The sequence below is a fragment of the Salmo salar genome, chromosome ssa01 (genome assembly GCF_905237065.1).
Source record: "Salmo salar chromosome ssa01, Ssal_v3.1, whole genome shotgun sequence".
NCBI lineage: Eukaryota > Metazoa > Chordata > Actinopteri > Salmoniformes > Salmonidae > Salmo > Salmo salar.
In genome coordinates this window covers 16960889-16978228 of record NC_059442.1, presented here as the reverse complement: position 1 = coordinate 16978228, position 17340 = coordinate 16960889, and the positions used below count along the sequence as shown (strand labels likewise).

Sequence of the window (17340 nt, the reverse complement as noted above, 5' to 3'; positions counted from 1 at the left end):
TCATCATCCGTTTAACCTAATTTCTACCAGCATGTCACCTGTGCAACTATAGGAGAAAAAACGGTATATCACCTTTACTCCACACACAGAGACACATAAAAAGCTCTCCCTCACCCCCCACTTGAAAAAAATCTGACCATAACTCTATCCTCCTAATTCCTGTTTACAAGCAAAAACTCAAACAAGAAGTACCAGTCACGTGCTCAATACGGAAGTGGTCCGATGAAGCGGATGCTAAGCTACAGGACTGTTTCACTAGCACAGACTGGAATATGTTCCCAGGTTTCATCCTATGGCATTGTGGAATTTACCGCATCGATTACCGGTGTCATTAATAAGTGCATCGACGACGTCTTCCCCACAGTGACCGTACGTACATATCCCAACCAGAAGCCATAGGCAACATCTGCAGTGAGCGAAAGGCTAGAGCAGCCGTTTTCAAGAAGTGGGACACTAATCCGTACGCTTATAAGAGATCCTGCTACGCCCTCAGACGAACCATCAAACAGGCAATGTGGCAATACAGGACCAAGATTGAATCGTACTACACTGGCTCTGACGCTCATTGGAGGGGGCAGGGCTAGCAAACCATCCCAGATTACAAAGGGAAACCCACCTGCGAACTGTCCAGTGACGCAAGCCTACCAGATGAGCTAAATACCTTCTATGCTCGCTTCAAGGCAAGTAACACTGAACCATGCATGCACCAGCATGCAGGAAACGGAGGGCCGAGCACACCCCCATTCACATCGATGTGGCTGTAGTGGAGCGGGTCAAGAGCTTCAAGTTCCTCAGTGTCCATATCACAAAGGACCTGTCATGGTCCAAACACACCAACACAGTCGTGATAAGGGCACAACAACACCTCTTACCCCCTCAGGAGGCTGAAAAGATTTGGCATGGGCACTCAGATCCTCAAAAAGTTATACAGCTGCACCATTGAGAGCATCTTCACTGGCTGCATCACCGCTTGGTATGGCAACTGCTTGGTATCCGACCGCAAGGCGGATACCAGGGGTAGTGCGTACTGCCCAGTACATCACTGGGGCCAAGCTTCCTGACATCCAGGACCTATATACCAGGCGGTGTCAGAAGAAGGCCCTAAAAATGGTCAAAGACTCCAGTCACCCAAGTAATAGACTGTTCAATACGGAAAAAGTGCAGTCTCGAAAACCATCAAGCGCTATGATGAAACTGTCTCTCATGAGGACCGCCGCAGTAAAGGAAGACCCAGAGTTACCTCTGCTGCAGAGGATAAGTTCATTAGAGTTACCAGCCTCAGAAATTGCAGCCCAAATAAATGCTTCACAGAGTTCAAGTAACAGACACATCTCAACATCCACTGTTCAGAGGAGACTGCGTGAATCAGGTCATCATGGTTGAATTGCTGCAAAGAAACCACTACTAAAGGACACCAATAAGAAGAAGAGACTTGCTTGGGCCAAAAAACACGAGCAATGGACATTAGACCCGTGGATATCTGTCCTTTGGTCTGATCAGTTCAAATTTGAGATTTTTGGTTCCAACCATCGTGTCTTTGTGAGACAAAGAGTATGTGAACGGATGATGGAACGGATGATGGAGTGCTGTATCAGATGACTTGGCCTCCACAATCACCTGACCTCAACCCAATTGAGATGATTTGGGATGAGATGGACCGCAGAGTGAAGGAAAAGCAGCCAACAAGTGCTCAGCATATGTGGGAATCCTTCATGACTGTTGGAAAAGCATTCTAGGTGAAGCTGGTTGAGAGAATGCCAAGAGTGTGCCAAGCTGTCATCAAGGCAAAGGTGGCTACTTTGAAGAATCTAAAATAGAAAATATATTTTCATTAGTTAAACAGTTTTTTGGTTACTACATGATTCCATATGTGTTATTTCATAGTTAAAAAACAACAACAATTATTTAACCTTTATTTAACTAGGCAAGTCAGTTAATAACAAATTCTTATTTACAATGATGGCCTACACCGGCCAAACCCGGACGGCGCTGTGCCAATTGTGCACCGCCCTATGGGACTCCCAATCACGGCCGGTTGTGATACAGCCTGAATTCGAACCAGGGTGTCTGTAGTGATGCCTCTAACACTGAGATGCAGTGCCTTAGACCGCTGTGCCAAATAGTAAAAATAAAGAAAAACCCTTGAATGAGTAGGTGTGTCCAAACTTTTGACTGGTACTGTATACATCTATATTCTTTTGCTCATCTTTTCGTACTTTTTAGCTCGGCATTGTTGGGAAAGGGCTCTTAAGTAAGTAAGCATTTCACGGTTAACTCGACACCTGTTGTATTCGGCGAGTGTGACAAATAAAATTGGATCATCATCGTCATCATCATCATCACCACCACCACAGAAACAAGGTTTGTCTATGCAATAAGCTATTGAATAACTCCTTGGAGAGGTTTTACGCAGAACACAACAATTGAATTTAACAATAACAAAAATAACAAAAGCTCCAGTTTATAGTCCTATTCATGAATATCCTCATTCAATTAATCTGTGCTTCGCATTCCGAGGATTATGCACATAAGGTGGTGGTGGTGGTATTGTGAATGAAAGCATATTGCTGCGGTGATTTCTACAGCCTGGTGTTGCATGTTGTTTGTGGATACACAGCGCCATCTGGTTTCACTGCATGGCCTAGCACAACAGAGGGAGAATATTTGGCAATAAACCCATGCATGGTCTAGTTGCAGGCCTGGGCAATTCCAGTCTTCGGGGCCTGATTGGTGTCACACTTTTCCCCCATCCCTAGCAAACACACCTGATTTAAAATAATTGCATTTTTATCTGAAGATCATGATGAGTCGATTATTGGAGTCAGGTATGTTAGCTGGGGCTTGGGCAAAAGTGTGACACCAGCCAGGCCCCCGAGGACTGGAGTTGGCCAGGCCTCTAGCACAACAGAGGGAGATGTACAATATTTGGCGATAAGCCCAAAAATGTTTATGACACTTCAAACATTTACAATACCACATTATATTCTGTATTAGACTATAACAATATAACAATTACGCAAGACAACGGTTACATTTGTCATTACTCCCAGCAGGAATGTGTATGTGTTTGTGAGTGTTGGTGTGTACGTGCGTGCGTGTGTGTGTGACAGAGTCTATCTGGGGTCATCCAAGGTCATCATGCTAACAAAGTCTTTGTAGAAGATGAGGTTCTTGTCAGGGTCCATTGCAGCTGACAACATCTCCTCCATCTCTTCCTGGGTGAAGGGCTCTCCTGCAGAGAGGGACACATACCCACAATAGATCTTTATCGAGCCATTATACAGAGACAGCCAAAACATTTGCTAACACAGCACCAAACACTCCACACACAGACACACACACACACACACACACACAGAGGAGCACCCCTGGAGACGTTTAGGGTGTGCCTTGCTCAAGGGCACAACGACAGTAGGTGGCTCCTGAGGTATTGATGGCAGTTGCCAGCCTGCCTTTATAACCTTGAGGCTACTGCCACCCCCTAGCAGGGTTTCTCAAGGTTGATTCTGAGGACCCATTATATGCTACATGTCACTCCAGCTGAGCATCTATTACATACTAATAAGTCATAAGTACATATGCTTGGTCCAAGGGAACCAACACACTGGAAACTGGTAAGAATAAACACTAAAGTCAACCAGAGACTGTACTGTTGTTCTGGGAGATATATAATCATATAACGCTTGTAGAGTGGATTGTTATCTGTCAGTGTCTGTCTAAACCTTGGACCACTAGAGGGCGTAATATCATCTTGCCTTACACAATGCCCACATAAATGTTAATAAACAGTGACAAGATGTGATATATTTGTGACTTCAGGCCAATGATTCTGTGGTTTTATGTAAGGACCTCTATGTTGCTTTCACCTTACCTTCCTGTGTCATATACTTTGTGAGCTCCTCCAGTTCCAAATGTCCCTTTTTCTGCTTATCTAGAACCTGCAAAGATATTTTAGATGTTTTTCCCTCTTAGCAAATATAAAGATCATAAGGGAACCCAAGGTATGATCCTATACAGTCTGCAATAGAGGGAATTAATCCAAGATAATCTATACAGTCTGCAATAGAGGGAATTAATCCAAGATAACCTACACACTCTACATACAGAACCTATACAGTCCATTACCTCAAATGCCTGGAGCAGCAGGTCTTCTGGGATGGGCCGGAACCTGCAGAGTACACACACACACACACACACACACACACACACACACACACACACACACACACACACACACACACACACACACACACACACACACACACACACACACACACACACACACACACACACAGATAAGAAGTTACAGAACACACACACCTTTAACACACAAACATACAATCTCATACAGAACATCACTGCAAGTAAGTCAACTATATCAATCATAGTATGTTTGTATAAGGTGCTGCCAACAGAGTTTTTATCTACAACTGAGACCAGGCAGGAACAGGTTAGGATCATTATGCATGTTTTATCAGGGAGCTACGACTACCTCTTATATTAGCTATAAGAGGTAGCTAATAATCTTCCTTCTGGACACACCTACAGTCGTGGCCAAAAGTTTTGAGAATGACACAAATATACATTTTCACAAAGTCTGCAGCCTCCGTTTGTATGATGGCAATTTGCATATACTCCAGAATGTTATGAAGAGTGATCAGATGAATTGCAATTAATTGCAAAGTCCCTCTTTGCCATGCAAATGAACTGAATCCCCAAAAAACATTTCCACTGAATTACAGCCCTGCCACAAAAGGACCAGCTGACATCATGTCAGTGATTCTCTCGTTAACACAGGTGTGAGTGTTGACGAGGACAAGGCTGGAGATCACTCTGTCATGCTGATTGAGTTCGAATAACAGACTGGAAGCTTCAAAAGGAGGGTGGTGCTTGGAATCATTGTTCTTCCTCAGCCAACCATGGTTAACTGCAAGGAAACACGTGCCGTCATCATTGCTTTGCAAAAAAAGGGCTTCACAAGCCAGTAAGATTGCACCTAAATCAACCATTTATCGGATCATCAAGAACTTCAAGGAAAGCGGTTCAATTGTTGTGAAGAAGGCTTCAGGGCGCCCAACAAAGTCCAGCAAGCACCAGGACCGTCTCCTAAAGTTTATTCAGCTGCGGGATCGGGGCACCACCAGTACAGAGCTTGCTCAGGAATGGCAGCAGACAGGTGTGAGTGCATCTGCACGCACAGTGAGGCGAAGTCTTTTGGAGGATGGCCTGGTGTCAAGAAGGGCAGCAAAAAAGCCACTTCTCTCCAGGAAAAACATCAGGGACAGACTGATATTCTGCAAAAGGTACAGGGATTGGACTGCTGAGGACTTTGGTAAAGTCATTTTCTCTAATGAATCCCCGTTCTGATTGTTTGGGGCATCCGGAAAAAAGCTTGTCCGGAGAAGACAAGGTGAGCGCTACCATCAGTCCTGTGTCATGCCAACAGTAAAGCATCCTGAGACCATTCATGTATGGGTTGCTTCTCAGCCAAGAAAGTGGGCTCACTCACAATTTTGCCTAAGAACACAGCCATGAATAAAGAATGGTACCAACACATCCTCCGAGAGCAACTTCTCCCAACCATCCAGGAACAGTTTGGTGACGAACAATGCCTTTTCCAGCATGATGAAGCATCTTGCCATAAGGCAAAAGTGATAACTAAGTGGCTCGGGGAACAAAACATTGATATTTTGGGTCCATGGCCAGGAAACTCCCCAGACCTTAATCCCATTGAGAACTTGTGGTCAATCCTCAAGAGGCGGGTGGACAAACAAAAACCCACAAATTCTGACAAACTCCAAGCATTGATTATGCAATAATGGGCTGTCATCAGTCAGGATGTGGCCCAGAAGTTAATTGACAGCATGCCAGGGCAGATTGCAGAGGTCTTGAAAAAGAAGGGTCAACACTGCAAATATTGACTCGTTGCATCAACTTCATGTAATTGTCAATAAAAGCCTTTGACACTTATGAAATACTTGTAATTATACTTCAGTATTCCATAGTAACATCTGACAAAAATATCTAAAGACACTGAAGCAGCAAACTTTGTGGAAATTAATATTTGTGTCATTCTCAAAACTTTTGGCCATGACTGTACTCTGTCTGTATTTGGAGTAGGATTTAGTTGCCCCCTACACTCTGTGGTATCCCGGGAGGTCTACCCTGTGGGTTGGTGATAGAGGTGATAGAGGGGAGGGGCTCCCTGTGCTGGGAGTACACGGGCTGGGCACCCCGACGCTGATGGTCCCAAGTAGAGATAATTAGGGGAGAATGCAGAATGCAGAATGCAATTAGCAGAATGTAGAATGCAATTAGGAATGCAGAATGCAGAATGCAATTAGGGGAGAACTTGCAGACTTGTTTACGCTGCTGTGCGTTTTGTTGCCGATCTTACTTTGCTACCTGACGGTTTTTTACTTTTTCATTACCGTATATTTTTACTTTTTCCCTCACTCAACTTTTTTCATTCAACTTTTTCACCCCGGAGGTTTTATCTGGACATGGTTCGTCAGGACTTCAAACAGCCGAAGCTAAGTAACATTAACATGATGCCTTCTAATTGCAGTCGTTGTACCTATAATATACAGGAGAACGATCGCCTTACGGCAAGGATAGCTGTGCTGCAAGCCCAGCTTCAGACGCGATCGTTAGGCAAGGGTAATTTCAGTGTAGGAAAGGATGAAACAGCGTCTGTGCCACCAGTAAGTACAGATAGTAACGTTAGTATAAACCCCCTCGCACGGTCCCCGCAGCCGGACATCTTTCTCATGGCTTCTGGAGGGAAACGCTGTAGGAATGCTCAACCGGTGTCGCTTATTCAGCCGACAGAAACTTTCAACCGGTTCTCCCCATTAAGCGAGTCGGAGTCGGAGGCCGAGACTTCTCTGGTCTCTACTCCTCCCGTTGTGGGGTCTGAGACGCCGACGGCTCCCACCATTAGCTCTGACAAATTGAAAACCCTAGTCATTGGCGACTCCATTACCCGCAGTATTAGACTTAAAACTAATCATCCAGCGATCATACACTGTTTACCAGGGGGCAGGGCTACCGACGTTAAGGCTAATCTAAAGACGGTGCTGGCTAAAGCTAAAACTGGCGAGTGTAGAGAGTATAGAGATATTGTTATCCATGTCGGCACCAACGATGTTAGGATGAAACAGTCAGAGGTCACCAAGCGCAACATAGCTTCAGCGTGTAAATCAGCTAGAAAGATGTGTCGGCATCGATTAATTGTCTCTGGCCCCCTCCCAGTTAGGGGGAGTGATGAACTCTACAGCAGAGTCTCACAACTCAATCGCTGGTTGAAAACTGTTTTCTGCCCCTCCCAAAAGATAGAATTTGTAGATAATTGGCCCTCTTTCTGGGACTCACCCACAAACAGGACCAAGCCTGGCCTGTTGAGGAGTGACGGACTCCATCTTAGCTGGAGGGGTGCTCTCATCTTATCTACGAACATAGACAGGGCTCTAACTCCTCTAGCTCCACAATGAAATAGGGTGCAGGCCAGGCAGCAGGCTGTTAGCCAGCCTGCCAGCTTAGTGGAGTCTGCCACTAGCACAGTCAGCGTAGTCAGCTCAGCTTTCCCCATTGAGACCGTGTCTGTGCCTCGATCTAGGTTGGGCAAAATTAAAAATGGCGGTGTTCGCTTTAGCAATCTCACTAGTATAAAGACCTCCTCCATTCCTGCCATTATTGAAAGAGATTGTGATACCTCACATCTCAAAATTGGGTTACTTAATGTTAGATCCCTCACTTCCAAGGCAGTTATAGTCAATGAACTAATCACTGATAATAATCTTGATGTGATTGGCCTGACTGAAACATGGCTTAAGCCTGATGAATTTACTGTGTTAAATGAGGCCTCACCCCCTGGTTACACTAGTGACCATACCCCCCGTGCATCCGGCAAAGGCGGAGGTGTTGCTAACATTTACGATAGCAAATTTCAATTTAGAAAAAAAAACAATGACGTTTTCGTCTTTTGAGCTTCTAGTCATGAAATCTATGCAGCCTACTCACTCACTTTTTATAGCTACTGTTTACAGGCCTCCTGGGCCATATGCAGTGTTCCTCACTGAGTTCCCTGAATTCTTATCGGATCTTGTAGTCATAGCAGATAATATTCTAATTTTTGGTGACTTTAACATTCACATGGAAAAGTCCACAGACCCACTCCAAAAGGCTTTCGGAGCCATCATCGACTCAGTGGGTTTTGTCCAACATGTCTCTGGACCTACTCACTGCCACAGTCATACTCTGGACCTAGTTTTGTCCCATGGAATAAATGTTGTGGATCTAAATGTTTTTCCTCATAATCCTGGACTATCGGACCACCATTTTATTATGTTTGCAATTGCAACAAATAATCTGCTCAGACCCCAACCAAGGAGCATTAAAAGTCGTGCTATAAATTCTCAGACAACCCAAAGATTCCTTGATGCCATTCCAGACTGCCTCTGCCTACCCAAGGACGTCAGAGGACAAAAATCAGTTAACCACCTAACCGAGGAACTCAATTTAACCTTGCGCAATACCCTAGATGCAGTTGCACCCCTAAAAACTAAAAACATCTGTCATAAGAAACTAGCTCCCTGGTATACAGAAAATACACGAGCTCTGAAGCAAGCTTCCAGAAAATTGGAACGGAAATGGCGCCGCACCAAACTGGAGGTCTTCCGACTAGCTTGGAAGGACAGTACCGTGCAGTATCGAAGAGCCCTTACTGCTGCTCGATCATCCTATTTTTCCAACTTAATTGAGGAAAATAAGAACAATCCGAAATTTCTTTTTGATACTGTCGCAAAGCTAACTAAAAAGCAGCCTTCGCAAATGGAGGATGGCTTTCACTTCAGCAGTAATAAATGTATGAACTTCTTTGAGGAAAAGATCATGATCATTAGAAAGCAAATTACAGACTCCTCTTTAAATCTGGGTATTCCTCCAAAGCTCCATTGTCCTGAGTCTACACAACTCTGCCAGGACCTAGGATCAAGGGAGATACTAAAGTGTTTTAGTACTATATCTCTTGACGCAATGATGAAAATAATCATGGCCTCCAAACCCTCAAGCTGCATACTGGACCCTATTCCAACTAAACTACTGAAAGAGCTGCTTCCTGTGCTTGGCCCTCCTATGTTGAACATAATAAACGGCTCTCTATCCACCGGATGTGTACCAAGCTCACTAAAAGTGGCAGTAATAAAGCCTCTCTTGAAAAAGCCGAATCTTGATCCAGAAATTATAAAAAACTATCGGCCTATATCGAATCTTCCATTCCTCTCAAAATTTTTAGAAAAAGCTGTTGCACAGCAACTCACTGCCTTCCTGAAGACAAACAATGTATACGAAACGCTTCAGTCTGGTTTTAGACCCCATCATAGCACTGAGACTGCACTTGTGAAGGTGGTAAATGACCTTTTAATGACGTCAGACCGAGGCTCTGCATCTGTCCTCGTGCTCCTAGATCTTAGTGCCGCTTTTGATACCATCGATCACCACATTCTTTTGGAGAGATTGGAAACCCAAATTGGTCTACATGGACAAGTTCTGGCCTGGTTTAGATCTTATCTGTCGGAAAGATATCAGTTTGTCTCTGTGAATGGTTTGTCTTCTGACAAATCAATTGTAAATTTCGGTGTTCCTCAAGGTTCCGTTTTAGGACGACTATTGTTTTCACTATATATTTTACCTCTTGGGGATGTCATTCGAAAACATAATGTTAAATTTCACTGCTATGCGGACGACACACAGCTGTACATTTCAATGAAACATGGTGAAGCCCCAAAATTGCCCTCGCTAGAAGCCTGTGTTTCAGACATAAAGAAGTGGATGGCTGCAAACTTTCTACTTTTAAACTCGGACAAAACAGAGATGCTTGTTCTAGGTCCCAAGAAACAAAGAGATCTTCTGTTGAATCTGACAATTAATCTGGATGGTTGTACAGTCGTCTCAAATAAAACTGTGAAGGACCTCGGCGTTACTCTGGACCCTGATCTCTCTTTTGAAGAACATATCAAGACTGTTTCAAGGACAGCTTTTTTCCATCTACGTAACATTGCAAAAATCAGAAATTTTCTGTCCAAAAATGACGCAGAAAAATTAATCCATGCTTTTGTTACTTCTAGGCTGGACTACTGCAATTCTCTACTTTCCGGCTACCCGGATAAAGCACTAAATAAACTTCAGTTAGTGCTAAATACGGCTGCTAGAATCCTGACTAGAACCAAAAAATGTGATCATATTACTCCAGTGCTAGCCTCCCTACACTGGCTTCCTGTTAAGGCAAGGGCTGATTTCAAGGTTTTACTGCTAACCTACAAAGCATTACATGGGCTTGCTCCTACTTATCTTTCCGATTTGGTCCTGCCCTACATACCTACACGTACGCTACGGTCACAAGACGCAGGCCTCCTAATTGTCCCTACAATTTCTAAGCAAACGGCTGGAGGTAGGGCTTTCTCCTACAGAGCTCCATTTTTATGGAATGGTCTGCCTACCAATGTGAGAGACGCAGACTCAGTCTCAACCTTTAAGTCTTTACTGAAGACTTATCTCTTCAGTAGGTCCTATGATTAAGTATAGTCTGGCCCAGGAGTGTGAAGGTGAACGGAAAGGCTGGAGCAACGAACCGCCCTTGCTGTCTCTGCCTTGCCGGTTCCCCTCTTTCCACTGGGATTCTCTGCCTCTAACCCTTTTACAGGGGCTGAGTCACTGGCCTACTGGTGTTCTTCCATGCCGTCCATGGGAGGGGTGCGTCACTTGAGTGGGTTGAGTCACTGACGTGGTCTTCCTGTCTGGGTTGGCGCCCCCCTTGGGTTGTGCCATGGCGGAGATCGTTGTGGGCTATACTCGGCCTTGTCTTAGGACGGTAAGTTGGTGGTTGGAGACATCCCTCTAGTGGTGTGGGGGCTGTGCTTTGGCAAAGTGGGTGGGGTTATATCCTGCGTGTTTGGCCCTGTCCGGGGTATCATCGGATGGGGCCACAGTGTCTTCTGATCCCTCCTGTCTCAGCCTCCAGTATTTATGCTGCAGTAGTTTATGTGTCGGGGGCTAGGGTCAGTCTGTTACATCTGGAGTATTTCTCTTGTCTTATCCGGTGTCCTGTGTGTATTTAAATATGCTCTCTCTAATTCTCTCTTTCTCTCTTTCTGTCTTTCTCTCGGAGGACCTGAGCCCTAGGACCATGCCTCAGGACTACCTGGTATGATGACTCCTTGCTGTCCCCAGTCCACCTGGCCGTGCTGCTGCTCCAGTTTCAACTGTTCTGCCTGCGGCTATGGAACCCTGACCTGTTCACCGGACGTGCTTGTTGCACCCTCGACAACTACTATGATTATTATTATTTGACCATGCTGGTCATTTATGAACATTTTAACATTTTAACATCTTGACTATGTTCTGTTATAATATCCACCCAGCACAGCCAGAAGAAGACTGGCCACCCCTCATAGCCTGGTTCCTCTCTAGGTTTCTTCCTAGGTTTTTGGCCTTTCTAGGGAGTTTTTCCTAGGGAGTTTTTCCTAGCCACCGTGCTTCTTTCACATGCTTTGCTTGCTGTTTGGGGTTTTAGGCTGGGTTTCTGTACAGCACTTTGAGAATATCAGCTGATGTACGAAGGGCTATATAAAAATACATTTGATTTTGATTTGAAATTTGAATGCCAACCAGCCGTGCAGACCACATAAAGGGAACACCGTGGCACACCGCGAGGGAGACAGAGAGAGAGGAGCCAAATTTGAGAAGGGACAAACCTAGGTTATTTTGTTATGTTTATTTTGTTGCCTAGTAAAGTCGTGTTTTCTGACTAGAACCTCCCTGTCTCTGTGATAATCTCTGCACGCTCAACCCAACACCCCACGGTTTACCACATATGGTGGAGAATACGGGCACCTCAGTAGCTTTGGGTGCCGTGGGGTCGAGCGTCTGGAGATTGCCATGGAGGAACTGGTGGCTCAGTTTATACTCAGCCAACAGAAGCAACAGGCTCTCCAGAAGCAAGCGCTGGAGGAGCAGTGCCAACAAAACAGACTGATAGCGGAGATAGCCTAGTTGAAGGGTGGGATGGCTCAGGAGTCTGGTCCAAATCAGTTCCTGGTCAAGTTAATGGAGGACGATGACGTGGAGACGTATTTGTGCATCTTCGAGAGGACGGCGCAGAGGGAAGGGTTGCCCAAGCCCAAGTGGGCCAGCCTTTTGGCACCCTATCTCTCCGGGAAGGCCCAGAAGGCCTACTTCGACTTGAACGCCGACCAGGCAGCAAATTATGAGGGACTCAAACGTGAGATTCTGAGCCATTATTAAGCCTCGCACGCCGTGCACAATTGGTCCATGACTGGGCCTTTGGCCTCCACCTTCTCCCCCGCGCTCAGATGAGCGACCTGGTATGCCAGACCAAGGGCTGGCTACTGACCAACGTACCGTCCCTCCCGACAATCGATAAGGTCGTCCTAGATCAGTACCTTCAGGCCCTCCCCTAGGAAGGCGATGAACCCCCAGAGCCTGGAGGAATTGCTGACTGTGGTGGAAACCCACCAGAACACCCAGGACCTGCTGAAAGGGGCCCGGGCGGAGAGAGTGGACGCAGGGAGGGGGAAGAAAAACACAGAGAGAGGCGAGGGGCTGAAGGGGACCCGGACGGAACCAGCCAAGGCTGTGAAGCGGGAGGGCGACCCGAACCGACGACGACATCCGCTGCTGGACCTAGATCAGAGGCGCTGCTATGAGTGCGGCAAGCCCGGAGACGTTGCATGGCCTTCCCCGGCCGGGAGGAGTCAATGCTCTCCGCATCCCCCAGCTCCGGGGTAACCCGGATGGCGAGTTATGTCACCTCCTGTTGGGCGCACACCAAGACGGCCCCACCGATGGTTCCAGTATGATACGATGGCGTCGACACCAGCGCTCTGCTGGACTTCGGCAGCATGGTGACCCTGGCCCAACCACAGTGGCTCACACGAGAGGGGAAAGACGAACCGGGGGCGAGGAGATGACAAAAAGGTACCCAACAGTGCCGGTGCGGCTAACCACCCCAAGGTGGGAGCGCCAGATGCGCGTGGGGGCTGTTCCTAACCTGCCCGTGCCCATTCTCGGTAGACAGTCACTGTGGAGGAGGGGCCTGGGGAGGCGTGCGCGAGGTAGGAAGGAGAAGAAAAAGGATGGTCACCTGCGCAACCCACTCCCCGCCGCGAGAGGTGTCCACTGGACCCGAGTCGGACCAGGAGGAGGGAGATGACCCCACACCGGGAAGCGAGCCATCGTCTGAGGAGGAACCTCAGGCTACACTTTATGGAGGTGGAGGCACTCGACGGATCGACCGACACGGGAATCATCACGGGCCAGTTTGGGACAGCCCAGTTAGAAGACCTCAACCTCCAGAACGCGAGGGGCCAGGTGATTGCGGTGGATGGCATGCTATTACCCGAGGTAACTGAGTGGTGCTACCCCCACTTCGACATCAAGCATAATTTATTGTATCAGGTAGTAAAGCACAATGGGGAGACAAAAGTAGCTCTTCAGTTATTCTTCCGGTGGGTATTCCGCAGGAAGCAGATGCTGAAGAAGGTCATCGAGAGAGACGGGAGGAACTGGGACCAGCTGCTGCCCCACCTGATGTTCTCGGTGCGCGAGGTACCCCAAACGTCCACTGGGTTCTCCCCCTTTGAGCTCTTGTATGGCCGTCGGCCCCGCGGACTGCTGGACCTAGCCAAGGAGGTCTTGGAGGAGCAACCGACCCCCCTTCTCAGTGTGGTGGAAAACGTGTAGGAGATAAGGGAGAGGATGACGGTGATTTGGCCAGTGGTGAGGGAGCACATGGCCCAGGCGCAACGCGCCGAGGAGCGCGTATACAACCAGGGGGCCCAACCACGAGAGTTCCATCCGGGTGAGAAGGTCTTGGTACTGATCCCCACAATGGAGAGCAAATTCATGGGTACTTCGCATGGGCCCTACAACATCGTGGAGCGGGTAGGAGAATTATAAGGCCCGCCAACCAGGGTGGAGAAAACCCCTTCAGCTTTACCATGTGAACCTAATGAAGAAGTGGCATGAACGAGAGGCGCTGTGCAAGCGCTCCGAGAGTTGGTCCAGTGGAATACGGCCGCGTTCTCCGAGGTGCCGGGCCGCACGGATCTCGTGGAACATCATATCCACACACGTCCGGGAGAAAAAGTCCGTAAACAGCCATACTGGATACCAGAATCCCGGAGGGCGGCGGTCCAGTGGGAAGTGATGACAATGCTAGAGATGGGGGTACCGGAGGAGTCCCACAGTGAGTGGTCTAGCCCTATAGTGCTGGTACCAAAACCAGACGGAACCGTCCGCTTCTGCAATGACTCCCGGGGCCTGAACGAGGTCAGTAAATTAGACGCCTACCCCATTCCCCGGGTGGATGAACTGATTGACCACTTGGGGAAGGCAAGATACGTCAGCACACTGGACCTGACGAAGGGGTACTGGAAGGCCTTCTCCACCCCGGGGGGTATACCACTACCAGGTTCTTCCTTTCAGGCTCCACGGGGCCCCAGCGACCTTTCAGTGACTCATGGACCCGTCTTGCACTGTTGAGTACGCTGCTGCTTATTTAGATGATATAATCGTGCACAGTGACAGTTGGGAGTCCCATCTCTGTAGGTTACAGGCGGTGGTGGATGCACTAAGGGATCCGGGGCTGACCTCGAACCCCCAAAAGTGCAAACTGGGCTACGCCGAGGTGGAGTACCTGGGCTATCGAATCGGGCATAATAACAAAAAATAATAACAAAAAATCAACGCCATTAGGGAATGGCCGGTCCCCTGAACCAAGAGGCAGGTGAAGTCGTTCTTGGGGTTAGCAGGCTACTACAGTCGATTTGTGCCTAACTTTGCCGCAATAGCTTTTCCCCTCAGACATAATGAAGGCACACCTACCCCAGACGGTGCGATGGACGGAAGACACAGAGGCGGCGTTCCAGGCCCTGAAGGACACGGTATATTCGCACCCGGTACTCGTCACCCCGGACTTCTCAACAGACCTCCTGGTCCAGACAGACGCGTCTTGTCCTTAGAGCAGGAAGGTGAGGAGCACCCTATCATGTATATCAGCAGGAAGCTCTGCCCGAGGGAGAAGTACTCGATTGTCGAGAAGGCGTGCCTCGCTGTGAAGTGGGCGCTGGACACCTTCAAGTATTACCTCCTCGGGAGAAAGTTCACCCTGATCACTGACCATGCCCCCAATGTGTGGATGGTAAGCGGTAAGGACACGAATGATCGCGTCACCTTCTGGTATCTGTCATTACAGCGTTTCTCTTTCTCTATCATGCACAGGTCAGGGGCACAGCACGGCAATGCTCTCCAGGAGGAATGCAAACTTAGCCCTGAGCACGCCTCCCTCTCAGTCAGGGCTAAGGGGGGAGGGGGGTGTGCGGTATTCCGGAAGTCTACCCCGGGGGTTGGTGATAGAGGGGAGGTACGTTCCGTGACATTGGCTCCCTCTGCTGGGAGTACACGGGCTGGGCACCCCGACGCTGATGGTCCCAAAGTAGAGGTAATTAGGGGAGAGTGCCAACCAGCCGTGCAGGCCACATAAAGGGAGCACCGTGGCACACCGCGAGGGAGACAGAGAGAGAGGCACGGAACCGAATCTGAGAAGAAGGACCGAGCCAAACTTAAGTTATTTTGATATGTTTATTTTGTTGCCTAGTAAAGTCGTGTTTTCTCTGCATGCTCAACCCAACACCCCACGATTTACCACAACTCTTAAAAAATAGGTGCTATCTAGAACCTAAAATGGTTCTTCAGCTGCCCCCACAGGTGAACCCTTTAAAGAACTATTTTTGGTTCCATGTAGACAACGATCAGATTCCATATAGAATCCTTTCCACTGAGAGTTCCACATAGAACCCAAAAGGGTTCTACCTGGAACCCAAAATGGTTCTACCTGGAACCCAAAAAGGGTTCTCCTATGGGGACAGCAAAGGACCCTTTTGGAACCATTTTTTCTTAGTGTAGACACTGATCTAAGGTAAGTGTTGCTACCTGTAAGAACAGAGGCAGGGCAAGTGTTTCCAGAAAAACCTACTGCACCAGTTCTAGGAATTCCTAGAAACTACACAGACAGCCAGACAAGTCAAGTACAGTCAAATCCTCCAATTTGTCTCTCTGTCTGAGATCAATGTGTTTCAACTGATTGTATGTCTCTCTACCTCTCCTGCTCTCTCTCCTGTGTTCTTACATTGTCTGATACAGCCCCATCTCACACTGTGAATGCCTCTTTCCAATGTTCTTACTTGCGCTCCATTAGAACCTTGGTCATGGTGGGGAGGAACTTCTCAAAGCGGATGTATCCCGTTGGCTCCTCCTCCTCAATCTAGGGGAACAGTTTGTTCACAAATATTATGGTCTGAAATTGTAGCAACATTTGTGGGGAATTTACAGTATGTGAGTGTTGGTCCTTTTTTTACTTCTACATTACGTGATTGTCCCCTGGCTTCTAACACCCTTCTACCTTTGCATTTGTTCTTCAAGAAAACAGAGTAAAACCAGCCATACCTGGTTAGTTAAATATGTCCCATTGTTGTCCTCTCTATGTTCATGTACATATGCACGGTTGACTGTAAGCCGCTTTGGATAAAAGTGTCTGCTAAATGACATACTGTATACTGTTATTATGTATTTGATCAAAAGGATGCCCTTACCTCTGCTATGACGTCATGTAGCTCCCCTTCGTTAGGGAAGCAGCCTAGGGAGCGGATGATAGTGCCGATCTCCCTTCGACAGAAGCACAGCACCACCATATAATACAACACAGTATAAACCTAAATCATTGTGGTAAGCCTATTTAGTATCATGTCTGTTGTAAGCCTGTCTAAGTGGGCCTGACTATATCATTCTGCTCACCTGACATCCACTGTCTTGTTTAACTCGTGGTCAAACACATCAAAAGCAGCGCGGATCTTCTTGTGGACCTCCGATACTATGGCCTCTACAACAGCAAATACAACAGACAAATCAAAAGCCCGTCGTTAGCTGAAACTAGTGCTACCTTTCAAATGTATCTCAAATTACCTGTATCTACAAGTTAAAGCGATAAAACAACGATTTAAATAGATTTTGAAGCCCATTTCATACCTGCGCTTTCCTTGTCTTCAGACATTTTCTTTATTTACTGTTGTTGCTAGGAGACCATATATAGTTTTTGATTGGCAGGACCACTCTAAACTAGCGCAGGATTCAATGTTTTGGAAAGTTCAAGTAGAAACTTGTAAAATAGAACTCGCCATGCCTCTCCGACATGTAGACCAAGCAATCTGTTGGCTCTATTCAATGCATTTCTATCTGCAACCTTCGACAAAGTTTGGCAACTGA

The 17340-nt window shown here is 47.2% G+C and overlaps 1 protein-coding gene across 3 annotated transcripts; it reads right to left on the bottom strand.

Annotated features, from left to right (window-relative positions):
- Positions 1-2924: 2924 nt before the first annotated feature.
- On the bottom strand, positions 2925-17188 carry drc8 (dynein regulatory complex subunit 8). 3 transcript variants are annotated; one of them, XM_014139699.2, is made up of 8 exons: positions 17104-17188; positions 16873-16957; positions 16671-16743; positions 16263-16342; positions 6139-6240; positions 4126-4168; positions 3872-3938; positions 2925-3232 (listed from the first exon to the last, which is right to left on the bottom strand). In XM_014139699.2, the coding sequence occupies exons 1-8, from the start codon at positions 17126-17128 to the stop codon at positions 3114-3116; spliced, it is 594 nt and encodes a 197-aa protein (XP_013995174.1). In that variant the 5' UTR covers positions 17129-17188; the 3' UTR covers positions 2925-3113. The 3 variants fall into 3 exon arrangements, with proteins under 3 accessions (XP_013995174.1, XP_013995264.1, XP_013995353.1); XM_014139789.2 differs by lacking the exon at positions 6139-6240; XM_014139878.2 differs by lacking the exons at positions 2925-3232; positions 3872-3938; positions 4126-4168; positions 6139-6240 and adding an exon at positions 15353-15500.
- Between the last annotated feature and the right edge of the window lie 152 nt (positions 17189-17340).

Excerpts from the sequence above, each read along its gene's own strand:
- drc8 (XM_014139699.2), bottom strand. The coding sequence starts at position 17,128 with ATGTCTGAAGACAAGGAAAGCGCAG. Across the intron at positions 16,744-16,872 it reads AACAAGACAGTGGATGTCAG|GGAGATCGGCACTATCATCC; the intron begins GTGAGCAGAATG and ends CTTCTGTCGAAG. Across the intron at positions 3,233-3,871 it reads AAAGTATATGACACAGGAAG|GAGAGCCCTTCACCCAGGAA; the intron begins GTAAGGTGAAAG and ends CCCTCTCTGCAG.